The 17,719-nt window shown below is 33.0% G+C and overlaps 4 protein-coding genes across 4 annotated transcripts; all 4 read left to right on the top strand.

The window, feature by feature from the left end:
* Positions 1–1,128: 1,128 nt before the first annotated feature.
* On the top strand, positions 1,129–5,930 carry LOAG_17134 (hypothetical protein; the record flags this gene model as incomplete). The annotated part of the gene is made up of 4 exons (XM_020449793.1): positions 1,129–1,243; positions 4,933–5,027; positions 5,430–5,515; positions 5,795–5,930. The coding sequence occupies 4 exons, from the start codon at positions 1,129–1,131 to the stop codon at positions 5,928–5,930; spliced, it is 432 nt and encodes a 143-aa protein (XP_020306636.1).
* A 395-nt stretch (positions 5,931–6,325) lies between these two features.
* LOAG_01207 (CAMK/CAMKL/BRSK protein kinase) lies at positions 6,326–8,047 on the top strand (the record flags this gene model as incomplete). The annotated part of the gene is made up of 7 exons (XM_003136747.1): positions 6,326–6,342; positions 6,547–6,601; positions 6,849–6,944; positions 7,228–7,296; positions 7,469–7,615; positions 7,782–7,868; positions 7,958–8,047. 7 exons carry the CDS (start codon positions 6,326–6,328, stop codon positions 8,045–8,047), a joined length of 561 nt encoding a protein of 186 aa, XP_003136795.1.
* Positions 8,048–8,198: 151 nt separating this feature from the next.
* LOAG_17135 (serine/threonine kinase SAD-1) lies at positions 8,199–12,386 on the top strand (the record flags this gene model as incomplete). The annotated part of the gene is made up of 13 exons (XM_020449794.1): positions 8,199–8,261; positions 8,382–8,509; positions 8,638–8,787; positions 8,887–8,989; positions 9,165–9,276; positions 9,401–9,557; positions 9,822–9,954; positions 10,220–10,327; positions 10,401–10,549; positions 10,746–10,872; positions 10,953–11,076; positions 11,641–11,860; positions 12,148–12,386. 13 exons carry the CDS (start codon positions 8,199–8,201, stop codon positions 12,257–12,259), a joined length of 1,686 nt encoding a protein of 561 aa, XP_020306637.1. The 3' UTR covers positions 12,260–12,386.
* A 3,527-nt stretch (positions 12,387–15,913) lies between these two features.
* Positions 15,914–16,785, top strand: LOAG_01210 (hypothetical protein; the record flags this gene model as incomplete). The annotated part of the gene is made up of 2 exons (XM_003136750.1): positions 15,914–16,042; positions 16,597–16,785. 2 exons carry the CDS (start codon positions 15,914–15,916, stop codon positions 16,783–16,785), a joined length of 318 nt encoding a protein of 105 aa, XP_003136798.1.
* Between the last annotated feature and the right edge of the window lie 934 nt (positions 16,786–17,719).

Raw genomic sequence — 17,719 nt, forward strand, 5'->3', positions numbered from 1 at the left:
AGAGGTGAATTCCATAAATTTTACAAGAAAAAGTGGGTTGACCCTTTGAGATCATTAAAAAATCTCATAAGAATTGAAAGGATTTCCTGGATCATGAAAAACCTTGAAAGATAATAGTGCCAATTATCGGAAAGATTTTTTGAAATTATGACCGTATTAATTTTACTTAAAATCTGAAATCTGTGAAATTCCGCTGGAAAAAGATTTGGCGAACTAACAAAGCCTCCAAGATGTTGAAGTATGGGGAGGGAAATCGTTAAATTTTGAATAGGACATAGGTGAATCCTTATTAAGAGATATATCACAAAAAATGATCGCACTGTATAAAATGCTATGTTAGCTGAAGTAAACCTTTAGCAGTGTAGTCTGTTCTTTTGAAGAACCTTGAGATTACAGAGTTATACGGAGGATTTTAATCATTTAGTTGAAGTCTTTTAATGAGGAAACGAAATGAAATTTCTTTTTGCAAGTAAATCGGATCATTCGATAGATTTGGCTTAAAACAATATTTTTAATGTTTTATTGCACTCAGATTTTAATTTTTTTTTCAAAATCCTGATTGATTGAATGAATGGCTGTTATCTTTATTACGACATCATTTATATCGTCCTATAGTCAGTAAACTTTTGCAATCCATTGTGGAATAATCAATTATGTAGCATTTCTCATTCGCAATTAGTAGCAGTGTTCATTCCATAACATCCTCACTTTAGATTTTTGGGATTTTCTTGGAACACTGAAAACAGTATACTTCTAACATGGAGATATTCAACATGCTATGCTTTTGTGCGATTAGTGCGAGGGACGGCAGGTAAAAACAGGTTAGCATAAGGGAGGTCAATATAGATGAACAAGTCTTTCCATACTCATCGTTTTTCCATTACTGTCTGTACCAATTTATAATATTTGTAAGGTAATTTGTTGAAATCTTTTTGCACTTTTACTCAGTTATAGTAAGCGATATGAACAATAAAAGAGTACATTGTTAATTCTGACATTTTTGACCCGATATTTTTTTTTACTTCCTAACAAGTTCTCCATTTCCATAAAATTTCTTTCATTAAATTTTTGAGTTCCCCATTTAACTTATATTCCTCACTGTTTACTCCTCCGTGATTAATTACAGACATGACAACGGCAAGTAATGGTAGTGCAACAAATACGACTGTGGTAGCGCTCTCTCACCAAGCGCAGTACTGTGGACCGTATAAAATTGAGAAAACACTTGGAAAAGGTCAAACGGGTATGTCTTTCAATTTTCGCTTTCGTTTTTATTTACTTAAGCTAACTCAGCTTTGTCCTTCAACCAATAACTATGCAGAAATACTATTCAGTTATAGGATAATGATTCTTGAAACAGTACTTTCGTACTCTACTGATTACGATTTTTATACTTGCACTCTCTTGCTAATTATGTAATACCAACATAATTTAAATATACGAAGCTGTGCCATGTCACAATTATCCTTCAAACATGTACATTTAAACTAGTGAACATAAGGTTCCGAAATTCATTATGCGCAAAACGGTAATAAATACAATGTTACCTAGTTATATAAATACCGTAGCTAGTTCATCAGTAGATTTTTTTCCAAGTTGGACTTCAACGGATATTTCTGTAAATAATTGTCAGCAATTGCAAATTGGTGCAATCTTTTTAGGAAGGATTGCGCAATTATTCGTTACCCAATCATTGTAGGTTAGAATTTAAAATCACGTAGATAATATTTTATTTGACCTTGTCTTTCACTTTAAGAGTTCTTCGTCTTCGATTATATACAAGTATTACCCCTTATAAGTAATATCTCTTAAAAAATGGAATTCCCGAATTTTATTCGTGTACTAAAGTAATTTAAAGTAAAGTCACAAAACGGATTTAACGAAAGATGCATTATTTACTGTGTCCTGAAATTGGTAAAATCATTCTAAGAAGCTAAAAATGATTAGTGAAGAATCTTTTGTTCTCTGATCCAGTATGAAATGGCGAATTGTTAGTTGTTAAATGAAACTTAAAGCCATTTCTTCCTAGAAAAATCTAAGTTTACAAGTGTTTTAGCAAGTTGAGAGAAATGTACAAGTGACTGGCAACAATTAGGAAAAATAAAACTGAGAAAATTGAAATCATGAAATGAAAAGCAAGAAATTGCGACCTCTTTGGTAAGTTTTATTCCAAAGTTTGAGGTGTAAGGGAAGACTTCCCAAAATTACAAAAGGGTATCATTTTGTTATTTGAATGGATTTAAAATATTAAACTTTTAGAGATTAAGTACGAAATGAACAGGAACAAGTAGGTGGAAACTTTACGGAGGTTTCTTCCCATCAGATATTACGTTTCAACATATTTTTTAGCTTGAAATATAGTAATTAGAGTATTTCAGTTTCAAAAGTACAAGCTGTTTAAAAACTACTTTATAATAGCTCCACCTAATATAGATCATTGACACTTCAAACTTTCAATGTATCCCATACTTCTCAGTGACGGCGTCATTTCAAGTGAAGTGCAGTCATAGATGACCATCCTCCGCCTTAACCCAGCCTTCAATTACACCAGTAGAACAGGCCGCTGTATAATGTCGATGGTAAGAAATTAATTCTTGAGTGAAAGCAATCCTGAACCGAAAAAATCGTGGGAGTATTCATTTACCTCCAATTTTAAATGCTTGCATTTTGTTAGGTGTTGATTGAAAGGATTAGGATTTAGCTACCGCAAGGAAGTAAACAAAAGTAACCATTATTCATCGATTGGAAGGTATATAATTTTGCCTGTAATATTCCATTCTAATCAATCGAAAAACATTTTTCCTCGTCTTGTGCTTATTTGTATTCATTTTGTATTAGCACTTGAAGGTTACATCGCCTCCATGCTGCATTTTAGAAGAATCGTTGACCCTTTTCCTTTATTGATAACTCATGTCTTTTTCACTGATTGTTTCATTTATAAAAATGTGTGCATATAAAATTAGGCAATGAAAGAGAATTTATGGCTCAAAAGATATGGTAATTCATGTCCCACTTGCCTCACGAACGAAATAATGACATTCGGCGCAAAACTATTTTGCTTACCAGTTAATAGCGTTCATTTTGCTGCACGTCACCACGTGCGTTGGCCCAATCAGTCATTTTACATCTAATCGTTAATTCATTGACCGAACCTTACCGTAAAATTTTCATTTCTTTCATTAACTTAAAATAGGGGATATAAGCTTTATTTATTTACAAATATGCCCTTAATATTTGTCTTGAATTTACTGATTTCAAAATTTTATTATTCAATCAAACAATATACCAATTTTTATTGGTATGTTATTAATTTTTTACCAATTTAACCAACTTTATAGCATCAATTTTTATTTGCCAAAAACCGATTAAACATTCTCATATTTTTAGTGTACTAGTCAAAACTAACTTCTTTCTGGTCATTATTCAGTTAAAATCAATTTTGGCTAACCATTCAATTCCATTTTATCTTCTTCCGACCAAGACAAGACTTCATCTTATCCTGTGATGGGGTAAGACAGTTTTAAGTGCTGTAAAACAATAATAAAGAAATAATCATCATTGATTACCCCAAATGAGAAAGCACAACTGACCAACCAGAAGTTTTAAAACTTACAACGCTTCATTACAGCCGTATTGCTGAGTCATCATTACACTGTATTGTAATGAAATTACGGAGAGAAACTTTGGGATATGAAATGCGCAGTGTAACCAAAAATTCCCCACTTTAGTCATTTCAAATATGGCGCTACAAATTGTCGAAGTGATGAGTCATCTATATGCATATGCTGTCACAAGTCATAATCCAACATCGACATATTTCCACTTGGGCTAATCCTCGGAGGGATTTTGTTTCGCAAGCTGCCGGGCAATTTCAATTTGAGATGTAAAAATTAAGCGGGAAGAAAGTAATAATTAAATACTTGGGATTAGGGAGGGAGGATAAATGGGTTGAAATCTAAATAATTAATGAGGAAATACACTGAAAAAAGTTAAGTTACATTGAAGAAATACAAGATTCAAAATGTGTTTTCGCTTGGCAACGTACTCCAAAACTAGTTAAGTCCATATGGATGACATTTTTGAAGGTTAAAAGTCAATGTACCCAAGTAAGATGAAGTGACGTTTGACGCGAATTCGTACGAAGACACTATGAGAAACACAATGTAGAAGATGTAATAAGTTACTATCAGTAAGGAACGGTTAATGAAGTGGAAATGGACATACACTATGAAATAACCTCACTTACGAATGAAAAAAATCAAACGATATGTATTGATAAGAATGTCGAAAATGCAAGAAAGTGGAAAGGATGGGAGAGTAACGGCAGTGCCATTTCATTAGTCTTCATTAGCCTTTGATGAATTGCTTATACAACTGTCTTTCATAGTCAAATAAAAAAAAAAAAAAACTGATGGCGAACAATCGATTCTAAGCGGCATTTTTAACAACTCTAAAATTTTTATAAATCAGTTTTTCTTATGAAATTGAAGAGTCAGTAAAATGAAATATAGTTAATTTTCTTTAACTACCAGTAAAATGTTATTTGTAAATTGCTGCAGACCTTAAATCTAGCTCTATTTCAAAAAAAACTAAGGAGAAAAAAGTTAATTTGAGATGGCAGATTCCATGGGAATGATAGTAAAACAGCAAAAAATCAAACTAAAGAGGGAATGCTACCAATATGCAGCATTCATACAGCATCATTTGAAAGTGAAGAGAATGTTGGATGACTAGGTGAAAATGGGTGTGGACTTTGTACTCTTTCCATCCCGCTTAAAAACAGGTTATGTGAGTTCAATACTATATGAATAAATTCAACTCGGCCATTGAGCGGAAACAAGCGTCAGTGTGGCACTGTCGAGGAATTAAATTTCACGCTAGAAATTTACAAGAGAAATAAGGTTATTAATCTTTGATTAATGTAGATTTCAGGTCTTGTGAAGACGGGAACACATTGTATCACTGGTCGAAAAGTTGCTGTAAAAATTGTTAATAAAGAGAAACTTAGTGAGTCAGTTCTTCAGAAGGTTGGTTTATGTACATTCAAAGTACCCGAAACAAATCCGAGGATTCTCAGTTTTTGTACACCATTACAAATTTAAATCTTGGATCCCTTACCACTAACACTGATGCTTGCATCAAGAAGATAAATGAAGCATTTCAACCTGATTCACGAGTTAATCTATTTTTTATGACGTACAGTTAAACTGTTAACAGCCGGCAGCTTATTGATGATAACTGGTATCGTAAACCTTGTTCAGGAGTGGTCGATGGTATGATGAAATCACCACCAGAAACTTTGTCATTTAAAATATCGAAATTAATAAGATATATGAGGAAAATTTCCATGTGAAAATTTTTCCCTAATATGTAAATGAAATTTATCTATATTTCAATGAATAGTAAGGAAATGTGATAAGTATTTATAGGTGGAACGCGAGATTGCAATAATGAAATTAATTGAACATCCGAATGTGCTTCATCTTTATGACGTTTATGAAAACAAGAAATATCTGTTAGTTTTTCGAAATCTCTCGTGTTTTTTCAAAGTCTTTCAATGCAAAAAACAATTGTTACATTTTTACTTTTTTAGGAAGACATGACTAATTATGAAAAATCATTCCTTATTTCTTAAGCTCTATTATTTATGAAAAGGCCCGTCTTTTAAATAAAAGAATTTCCTCATAGTTTATGTCTTTCCATCCTGTCATCTGCAATTGATGGTGTTTTTTTCTCTTCAATTTGATTCAAAAGTTAGTCTTTTTTTCAAAAACTTTCAGCAAAGTCATTACAGGTATTTGCTACTAGAACATGTTAGTGGTGGTGAATTATTTGATTACTTGGTCCGGAAAGGTCGCTTGATGGCCAAAGAAGCACGAAAATTTTTTTCGACAAATTATTTCGGCTCTGGATTTTTGTCACGCTCATAATATATGGTTTGTAAAATAAATTGTAATGAGGTAGAATTAGTTTGAAAATAAAATTTCGATCCAGATTTTATCAGGAGTTATCAGCTCCTGTTGATTTATAGTTTCCGTAGACATTAAGAAAATGTTGTCCGGAATTCCACCCTTTAAAACTCCTTGACAGTTTTTGTTTGGTATTCGTATGATTTATTTCTTCTAAGTTTATGTAAGTGTCACTGACTGATTGACTACACTAATGACCAGGTGATGCAGGACGGTCGTGTGGAATAAAATGGTGTTATTTAATCACTATAAATCTTTATCTTAAATTGCTTAGCGTGAGAGGTAATGTTAATAGTATCAATTTGCTTGTCTATGATAATTGGCGATTTTTGTGCAGCGAATGCATAAGGTGCCCGATGCCCGATACAAATAAGTTAATATTTTCGTTCTGTGTAAACTGTCAAGAAGGGATACGAACTAAAAAGTGATGAAGTAAAAGAACATGCCTCAATTGATAGTATCAGTTATCCGTAACTGACCAGGCAGTGTAGGCATGTTTCGTTAAGATTTAAATGATTTCTATATCTGTAGAAGCTTTGTTTTACAAATATATATTAATAACATTTAATTTTTTCAGCCATCGGGATCTAAAACCTGAAAATTTGCTTTTGGATGATAGAAACAATATTAAGGTTTGTTTTCAAAAGCATGAAAATTTTCAGCAGTTGTCTAACTCTTCTTAATTCTTCGGAGTATTGTTGGTATGCTGAAAGGAGTCAAAGTTTGTGAATTTTTGCGATATTGAGTATGTAGCTGTTTTGAATTCCTCTTATCTGTTGGGTATTTCTTTTCTTCTTTGAAATATAGTGTAAATATATTATTGTGAAGGAGTTCAACCCATTTCTAGTACAGTGGGAAGGCCTGATAGAAGCATTTCAGGTTGCCGATTTTGGGATGGCATCTTTACAAGTTGAAGGTTCAATGCTTGAAACTAGTTGCGGGTCACCACATTATGCTTGTCCGGAAGTTATACGGGTATGTAAATATATTTTTCAAGACAACCTTACGGTGGTTTTAAATAAGTTTCATGAATTTGAGCATTGAGCATATAATATTGCAGCATAACTTTTTTATGTCTTTTTCATTGAAATTTTGAAATCTAAATCTTCTCTGGTAAAATTTTATAATATTTTCAGATATTCCTTATCAATAAAAATTATGTGAAATTTAATCTTCTGGTATTTAATAAAAATCAAGACTAGCACAATGAAATCTGGAAATTAATTACCCGGACAATTCAGTAATACATGATTTTTAGGGAGAAAAATACGACGGTCGGAAAGCTGATGTTTGGTCCTGCGGTGTTATTTTATATGCTTTATTAGTTGTGAGTTTGTTTATTTGTTCAACAGCCAGTGTCATCATTTTTAGTATTTATTACTGATTTTCTCAACAATCACTGTCATTTCTGGCTTATTTGTATGGTAAATATTATTTGGAATGATTCAATAAATGTTCATTTAAGTGTATGTGATACCTCTGATTCAAACATTTTATAGGGTGCTTTACCTTTTGACGATGATAATCTGCGTAACTTGCTAGAAAAAGTTAAGAAGGGCGTTTTCCATATCCCTCATTTCGTTCCAGCTGATTGCCAAAATCTTCTCAGGACTATGATCGAAGTTGATCCACAAAAACGGCTTTCTGTGAGATATTATTTTTCGCCTCATTTTACTTTTTTAAGAGCAATAAAATTTCTCCAAAATGATTTCAGAAGAAGACTATTCGATTTCGTTCTCTACTTTAAAATAAACCATATTCGATTTAATGCAATAAAATCAATTCGTATTAATTCATATATTTAACCTGCAGTTGAGTGAAGTATTCAAACATCCATGGGTTGCTGATAGCTCGAAAGCCGAACTTGAACTTGAACTACCGATGGCACAAGTTATACAGGTGATTTTTTTCATAGTAATGAGCGCTTGTGAAATCTTATGAAAAGTCATTAAGTGAAACCAATCCCATCAAAAATTATTTTTTTCCAGACCTATATAATCCCTAGCGAAGAAAACATTGATTCAGATGTCTTTCGACATATGACGAATTTGGGATGTTTCAAGGATAAGGAAAATTGATCCGAGAACTATTGTCTCCAAGGTTATCTTTGCAGCACATTCTTTTTCCTTATTACTATTTGTCTTTAGTGCGGCTAGGAATCCTTAACATGTATGAAGTTGTTTAAATCTGATGAGTAAATTAGACTATTGCAGGCACAACACAGAGAAAATGGTTTATTTCTTGTTGTTAGATCGAAAAAGACGTAGACCAGCTCATGAGGATGAAACTGAGGTTTTTTTTCTTTTTTGCAATCTTGGAATCGTTTTTGCAGAAGAACGTTTTTCAGAGTAATTAGGAGTGATTTAATAATTATGATGTTTAAAATAGCGCAAAAGTAATGTAAATTTTTAGGTTATCCTTCGTGGCTCTAATCTTAGTCATGATCCACCACGAAAACGTACCGATTCTTCTAGACTTTCTAGATATCCATTTGGTTCAATCAGTGAAGGATCTCCGATCAACCCTCGAAAAACATACGGGTAGTAGAATAAGTCTGTTAAATTCCTCATTTTATGTGAGTCAACGTTGCTCGGTTTTTAAAACTTTGCTTCATTTTTTAAACTTCATACCTCTTCCTTTTCACTTCATGTGAGAAAAAAGACTTAAGGCGATACAGCCGAGATAGGCACTGCTCACTTGGTGGATCGCCAAATGGTTCAGCGCGCTCATCACCACGTGAGTCGATCAGTGGTGGTATTGGCCCCCCATCTTCACGACAAATCTGTAGTGCTATTTCACAAGTCGAAGACCATGGAAGGCTTGTTTTAATCAAAAAATTTGTAATATTTTCGAATCGTAATCCGGAAGCCTGAAAATATTAAGTTCGAAAAGTTCTTATAAATGATGGGATGTTTAGAATTTCGGCGCGAACTAGCAACTATCACTATTATACCCAACCAGTTGATCCGGAAGCATTAGCTGCTGCGGCAAGACGAGTGCGCACCAGTATCGATGATAAGGTTTAACATTCACTGAAGTTGCTACTTGCAATAACCTAATGAGCATCATGAAAAAAAAAAGTTGTGTTTCCATCCATTTAATCTGTTGTAAGAAGCGGATTTTTGCATTTGGTTCTCATAACAAATACCTCTGTAGTATTGAGTAGTATTTGTAACGAATATGAATTATTTACAGCATCTCCAAAGGAATCCTCGGCGTTCACATGCTGGTTCAAATATGATGCCTGAAACAAGGATGAGTTCAAGTTCGAGTATGGGTTCTGCAAATACATCCACAAACAGTTTGAGTACGAGCACAGTTGTTATTATACACATTATCCTGTTATAAAATAATCCTTTATTCTTTACAAGTCGCACAATTAATATGTCTTTTCTCCGCAGGAACACTGTTAATACGTTCATTCTCTACAGGTAGCACAATTAGTACGTCAAGACCATGGCGGCGATTATCGAATATTAAAAATTCTCTGTTGGGGACACCACGGTTTCATCGTAGGAAAATGAGCAGTGGAAGTAGCGGAACTGGAGAGAGTGACTCTGAAGAAAATCAAATGTTGGAATCCTCCGAGTAAGTAGTTTTACCACCAGATATACAGTTGTTATTACTGCTTTCACTACTTTAAAATGTTACATGTAAAATATTAAAGTATTGCTTTGAAATATTGTTGCTTTAAAATATTACAAAAAGCATAAAATAACGAGATATAGTAAAAACTGAACTTATCTTTTGAAGTTTTTTTATTTGACTTAACAAATCTTGACTAAATTTAATCTTTTGATAAAATTTTTGCTATGATTGCTTCCTGCTCTTAACTTTCATTTGTCCATTTAGTCTGGTAAAGAAATCATGGTTTGGATCCCTTGCATCGAGCGTAAGTGTTGAGCGGAATGATGTCCAAATAATACCGGCTCATGGGAAAACAGTGAATGCCATCAAAGCCGAACTTATACGCGCTTTTCTAACGGTTAGTCCAATAAATTTTGAAATTTTGACAAAAAAAAATTTTTTTCCATGTCAGGCATTAGTAATTCCTTCTCCACAAAGAATTTTGGCGCACTGCAGTACACATACAAGAATGCTGAGTTTTTTTTTTTTCTTTTTTTTTTACCATAGTCATACAACAGGAAGGTGTCTAATTCCAAAACAGATCTATTACAAATTTGGTAATCAAAGTAATTGCGTTTTGACTTTATACTTGCTATTCGGTGTTACACCAACATTTGTTTTAGATCCATGAACTTAGCCATTCTGTTGTTGGTCAGAATTCATTTCGTGTTGAGTATAAGCGTGGACCAACTGCTGGTGGTAGTGTTTTTTCGAGAGGTGTGAAAATGCAGGTAAGTTGATTTGATTCAAAAAATACATATTTTGGGGAAACTGTTTACCGTCCTTAATATTATTGTTTCTTAGGTAGATATTGTCCAGCCAGCCCACAGAACAGCGTCAAATGAGGAAACCCCTATGTATGTAGTGCAGTTTGCTCTCCTTGCTGGTCCAGTCAGACGGTTCAGGAGACTTGTTGATCATCTCACAGCTATTTTACAAGCATCCCAACAAAGGTAACTGTGCTCATGTTCTTCAGCCTTTTCAGATTTATGTTTAATATAATCAGGTAACAATGATAGCAGTGCTCAAATATGTCGACCACCAGTATTATTTTGTTTTAATCCGTAGTTTCTTTTTTTTTCTTTTTGTAGAATCAGTACACTAATATGGATGGCGACTAATTCATTACGACTTGTTATAATACTTTAGGTCTGACAGAAGCATAGCACTAATGGTGCGTCCCAGGAGGCTTTCTGATTCTAGTGTTAGTAGCGCATGTTCCGATTCAGATTCTAATACAACTACAACGATTCCACACGTCAGAAGTCAGACCGCGGTACGATTCCTCCGTTGCTTATTAAACTTGTTTGCAGGTTTCGTTTAATATTGCTTGAATTCTAATACTAATCAATTCAGGAAAGAGTTGAGAAAAATTCCACGCTTGATACGTATAATTTACTCTCAGCAAATGATTTACGACATGCACAACCATCCAGCAATGATTTAACTTATCAAAGATCTCGAAGAAACGTCTTGGCAGGTACTTATTTGGTTTCAAATTTTTGTGGGATTCGTTGCTAATAAATGCTTTACTTTTTCGTCGTGATTCTGTTCTAGTGACAGCATGAATGCTATAATTCACTTGCAGACAACATATGTGCGATTGTGTCGCTACATTTGCTTACTTATAGGTACTTCAGGTAGGTAAGAATTCAGTGCATGTGCGGCTAATTTATCAATGTTGCTGAGAAAGTTTGTTTATTTCGAGATGTAAATAGCAAAAACAGTCCCACGTCAGTAGACTTGCCATCTTGATCGCTTTGATATACTTCTTAAAACTTTTAACACTTTTGTCAATATGTAAATTAAAAAGGCTTGTCATTTCCCTTCTTTCTAACCTTTTTTTGTTGTGTATATGAAAATGAGCAAAAAGCAGCAGCTGTTGCTGTTGAATAAAATATTTGGTAATGGTCTACTCGTTCAACGATTCATAATAATAGACTTTGAATGCTAGCTATACCTGTAGACTCTCAATTTTATAACTTCATTTAAATTCGAATAATGAAGTAGAGTGGGTTGCGAAAGACTACTAATCTTGTTTTAGCTTATCTGAAATCGCCAGTGCCACGTAGGCGAAATCCGTCGTTGATATTAAATGAAAGTGGAACCCATGTGATAACAGGGTTAGGATCTGCCAGTGGAAAAGCACGCAAAGGATCATCCGGTACAGGAGTTACAGCTCCAGGAGTTCCAAGCGAACATAATGCGTCCGCTCGAAGTATGCTTGCATGCAGTGCTTCCGTTGATGAGCGTTCACCTGCAAGGTGAGCGTACAATCATGAAAAACACATTTTCCATTGAGACCCACACCCATATACATACATACATATATATAACAATATATATATATGCGCGAGTTTGCTTGTTTACCCTCTCGTTTTGCTCGTCGCTTTCAGTGTAAGGTTATCTGATTTGCAAACTTTACCAAGTTCGTTACTTTTCTAATTATTGAAAATTAGCGAATATTGTACCAAAACCAAATTACACTGCAAATCTGTCATTCTGTCATTTGTCGCACCAGCCATTCTGGATCATGTTAATTTTGATTTAGTGCGCGTAATATCGAAAGCCGATCTCAACCCGGTACACCAAAACAGCCGCTGACACCATCATGTCGACAGCGAACTTCGCAAATTCCTATTCTCAAGTCTGACAACCTTTGATGTGCATATGTTTATTTGATTCTCTTCTGTGCTCATTTGGTAATGCAAGTATGTATTTGTTTACTGGTGTACATTTGAGAATGAACGTTGCAAACCCTTTCCGGTCCTGCCGTAATTACGGAATGAGTTGATTTTCACTTTGAAGTGTAAAGAATAAATTTGTTATTAAAGTTGTTGAAAAATATTTAGAAGGAAGAAATTTCCTGCAAAAATTTTTTGGTAAAGGAAGGTTTTGAAACCAGAAAACGGCCATCTCATATTTGTTTGGATAGTTTTTTTTTTTTCCTAGTAATAATTTATGAAATGTGTTTCGTTTATTTGCGACCGTTGCAAAATTCTTATTTGCACGCAGTGTAATTGTCGAAATTATTGCCGTGGTAGGTATCACCGTTGACCAATTGTAGAATTATTTTTAATCAGAAGCATTTCCTCATTTCAATTAGTTTGAAATTTGTCTTCTATTTGCCAAATTTAAACAAAAAAAAATTGTTCTGTTTGTCATCGTTGACTATTTCCTAGGAAATACGATATTTCCACATATATATCACATTAATACGATAAATAATTTTAGCATACTGCTGTGTTTTCTTTTAATTTCATTTAGTTACTATAAGTTTTTCTTATTTAAGATTATTAGTAGTATAACTCAGTTGTAAATTAAGGTGAATAACCGATAAGCCTTAGGCTTTTTCTGAAAACAGACAGTCGTTGTTTGATGAACATTACGCTATTAATAAGGAGCTTATTGCATTTGGAAATTCTAGTTGAACATGAAAAGTCAGAATGTACATTCAGTGGAATATTCCATACCCAATATAAAAAAGCAGAATCCAATTAAGCAAGTATATCAGAAACTTTTGACGACTAAACCTTGTCCCCTCTTTGGTCATTTTATTGTTCGTTTGCTTATCTTTTTTTTCTCAAATCAACAGCAGTTGCAAATTACTGTTGCAATCGGTTCTCTAGAACACAGAGTTATCACTTTCCAGATGTTGTTATTCTCTCAAGTTACTCTCATCCGGTTTCAACCCTTCAACTGAAAAAGTCAACCATAAATCCCTTTCTTTTGGAATCATTATTTCTGATAGAAAAAACAAACAGAAATAAAAAATAGACACTTGTGCAAGTGCGTGTTATTGTAATAAGCAACGAAACAAAGCTATTTTTAAACTTTATTTGGCAAAAATTGTTCAGTTCATTTCGCGGAAGTTTTGGCAAATATGAAAATGTCGAGAGTTCGTTACTCACTATTTGTTTGCGAATTCCATATAACTTACTTTCAGCGCAATTTTATGCTAACAATAAATTTGGGACGACCAATGCAAGCTTGTCATCTTTCAAATGCTGACAAAACTACTTGTCGGCACATTTTAAATCTTCGGTCTTTCGTACTTGACCCTTGCACTAATAAATATTAAAATGAGTGAAAAAGAACAAAAGTAATATGTGGAAAGTGCACAAGGCGAGTAATTTGTCAGGATTTGAAAAAGAAAGAGCTGAGATGAAAGTCCTTAATTTTTCAAAATATGGTTCAATTTGTCGTCTTCTCATCATCAAATCGTCAACTTATTTTATGATTTCCACTAGTTTTTTGTTCTTATTTTTTTCAATCCCCAAAATAAACAATTTTTTTTAGGGATGATCACTACATTTTTGTGGAGATTTTAATTGTTCCTTGGTTTCCTGAGTTCTTTTTTTTCTTTTTTTTTAATCAAATTAAATGAAAGGTTAATTGTTATTGCCAGCTTGGAAAAAATAGTGATTAAACTTGTATTACTTTCTCGAATTCGATTTTTATAGGGGTTGAGATACTACCTTAACTTCTTCATTTTATGAATTCTTTTGTCCTTAATTACTGTTAATGTGTAAATGAGTCACTGACATTTTTTTAAGTACACTGAAACAATGAAATTTTAGATTGAGAGAATAGATATGGCAGATCATTTGGAGTACTTCGATAAAGTGGAGAACAATAGCGGAAAGAATTTCGCAATACAAATGTCAGTTTTTATAATGTTCACATACATCAAAAGAAAAGAGCTTTAGTGAGATCTGAATTCGGTTTTATTGAAAATTCTGCGGATATGATTTATTGTTGCAATGGTGAGTGTTACAGTTCCTTTCTCCCGCAGTGTGTAAATTTTGTAAGGCGGGTATCATATTTGTAAATAGAATTAATTATAAGGATGTTTTGATGTTTCATTGTTTTAGTCACGATAAAAACATTGCTCGAAAGTGAGCCAAGCTTCAAATTGGTTTCCCCATCATCACTCCAGTTTATATGCTTCGGAGAAATTGCTTATCCGGAAAGTTTTGCAGGGATGAAAATTGTCATTCTTGCAGTAATAACTGCATCCATCCGTTTAGCAAAATTGTTACAAATAATCAAAGAAGTGTAAAAGAAGATCATAACTAATTTAAATATGACGATTTTTAAACAATTTCAGTTAAATCATCGAAATAAAGTGTCTTTGGAAATTATTTCATTTAGTAGAAAAAAGTGTTATTTTTCTAATTATCCCTTGTGAAACTCTTTTTTCTGTGTTTCTTTTATAACTGGATCTATTTTTCAAGAGCATGATTTCGGTCTGTTGTCCACATCCCTCACTCTTCTTTGGCCGAATATTTCCAAAGGATATTTTTACATTTCAAAGATGAAGAGCTAAATTAAAAAAATCGAAATTTTCCCATTTAATTCAAGAACCGGGGAAATAATCAGATCATACAGTACAGAATATTCATGACCAACATGGTCATTCAAAAGAGGTTTACAATGTTTAGCTATCAAATCATCTCAGTAGTAATTAACCCATAGATATGAAATTTTAAACGAATACCAACTGGAATTAACGCTAACAATTTGAAGCATTACTAAATGAAAGTAGAAAAATTTGCTTAAAGATGGCTTGGTTTATTAGCTTAAGAAGGGTATTCCGAGCTTTTATTTGTGATTTATATATACATCAGAACCGTTTTATCAACAAACAGCGCACATTTTTGCACTTTTTTTTTGAAAATTGTGATGGAAAATGCGAGATAGGAAACGTGAAAATAATTATTACCGTTCTTACCGTTCTTAACGGAATAATCATCACTTCTTCACATCTCATCGCAAATGCTGCAACAGTCCCATGTATACATGCATATATGCATTATATGCTACCATGACAACATTATCACATTTCATTACTCCTTGTCCATTTCTTTTCAATTAAAAGTTGCAGCACTTCACGAAATCATGTTTAATTATGCGAAGTTTAAATTAGTCTTCAACAAGGAATTATCGGTCATAATTTCTTTATTATTTTCAAATAGCTTCATGTAAAAGAATCGTTTTATAATTTTTTCCTACCATTTTCCAACTAGTCGTTGTTTTACTTCATGGAAAGTTTTTTTTTTCCAACTTATAATTTGAAATCCAGATAAATAATGGCAAGAGATCGCTTGCATGAGAAATGTCGTGTAGAACGATGGATATTGTGCACTAAAAAATCTCCAAACATATAGAGCTTTGAAAAAAAAAAATAAAAAATAACTTTTTAAAAGTCCAAAATAGTAAATCCCTGGAGGAAAGAACATTATAGGAAAATTCCGGCATCGGTTCCATATTTCACTGTTCTTTGTTTTAGATAAATAAAGTGTCAATTTTAGGAGATGACTGAAAAGCGTGCGAGGTACAACGGAGGTAGGGGAGACGGAAACAGTAAATGTCTCTTCCACACAACAGAAATAAATAGCACAGATCGCCTAAAAGATAACGAATGTGTAATGAAAGATCTAAAAGTTTGAATTCATAGTTTGCAATAGTATGCACAACCATTTACATCATTCCGGTGTTACTTCTTGTTTTTATGCTTGAAATTTAGCTCCTTTTTTATCTGGAACAACAGTGTTTCCATGCAAAATCTTCTTGTTTGATTTTGAACACAGTTTCCTTTTCCAGTCAATCAAATTATTTTTATTTTTACAAATTTTATCCTATCTTTGCAACCAGCGATGATGAGGCCCTTAGATAAGTATCTGATATTATTTCTAAAATTGGGAATGGATGATTTTGTAGTTATATTAGAACTTGTGAGGAATTTTAAAGATTTATTTTTACTATTTCCATCTACAATATTACGTCTCCCTGCAATAACAAAAATAATCGTGAGGCACTTCTATCCTAATTTAAATTAATTCAATTGACTCATTTGTTTCACAATGGTTTTTTTCTCTTTTTCATATTTATACGGGCTCACAAAAATCGAACTAGCAGTTGGCAAGTTATAGTCTTATCTAATGGTGATCAGCGATAGTATTCTTGAAGTAATAATTAGCGATTTTAATGACTACAGCTCTCTCTCTCTCCAAGCACGGAAGTTGAATCAGAACCGAAATCTTTCCAAGGCACAACGAAATTGAAACAATTATTCATTCTAACATTACATTCTTTTGCTGTCGTATTCTGTGGTTTCCAACTTTATTCCGCTATAAATCTCTTTTCCTCTTCATCTTCATTCTTTCATAAAGCTTCGAATAATTAAAAGAAAATATTCTGGAAGAACCTTGATCAATAGCTTTTCAATTATTGTCAGCTGGCAAATTGTTTCATTTTGGCATCCTTGTCAGTTGGTCTTTCATTAATAATTCAACAAATTCATTTCTAAAACATGGTTATATGAAAGTTGAAGAAAAAAATTTTAAACCAGTGCATGTCTGAACTTGTTTCTCATTTGTCAAGCGCACACCAGCAGTCGAGAATATTTTTGGTAATGGAAAATTTAAAAATACACTTGTCAAAATTTGTCTAATAGATCTTTCTCAATCAAAAGCAATATTAAAATGTTTTACTTTCGAAATTCAGTTTTTGATTAGAACGTCAATAGTTTGAATCAACAAAAGCACTTTTTTGCCTCATTTGAAGGCAGATTTCGATGTTACTGAATTTTCATTTCACTTCTATACCGTAATAGAAATACCCTGACCGAATTTGAAAGATAACCAATCAAAATGCGGCAGACATAATGAAAATACGGAAGTTAGTATATCTTAAGCAATCAAGCTCTCTTCATATAAATCGATTAGCCATGGCTGGCCATAAAATTATTTTGGGGAATAAAATCATTTACGGCATCAGCTATATAATTAAATGAATTTTTATTACATAATTTTTTTACAGGACTTTTTTTTTTATAAATCGCGTGAAATTTTTACAGAAGTTTATTACAGGATATTATAGAACTTTTTTTCACATACTCATCAACTATATAATAAAAAAACTTCATGTAATTTGTTAGAAAACTGGTTTCTTGTTTTCATCTGCGCCTATTCACATATTTACTTCTCTTTTCAAATTCCATCTCGAGTCAAAGTTTCTTGATAGTTTAAACTATTTTGCCACAATATTTTTGCAAATATTTGTAGATTTCAGTTTAAAAAATCTTTAAATTAACTTTCAGAAGAAATGCTTTTTTGAGC

Source organism: Loa loa (genome assembly GCF_000183805.2).
Source record: "Loa loa unplaced genomic scaffold supercont3.43, whole genome shotgun sequence".
Taxonomy (NCBI): domain Eukaryota; kingdom Metazoa; phylum Nematoda; class Chromadorea; order Rhabditida; family Onchocercidae; genus Loa; species Loa loa.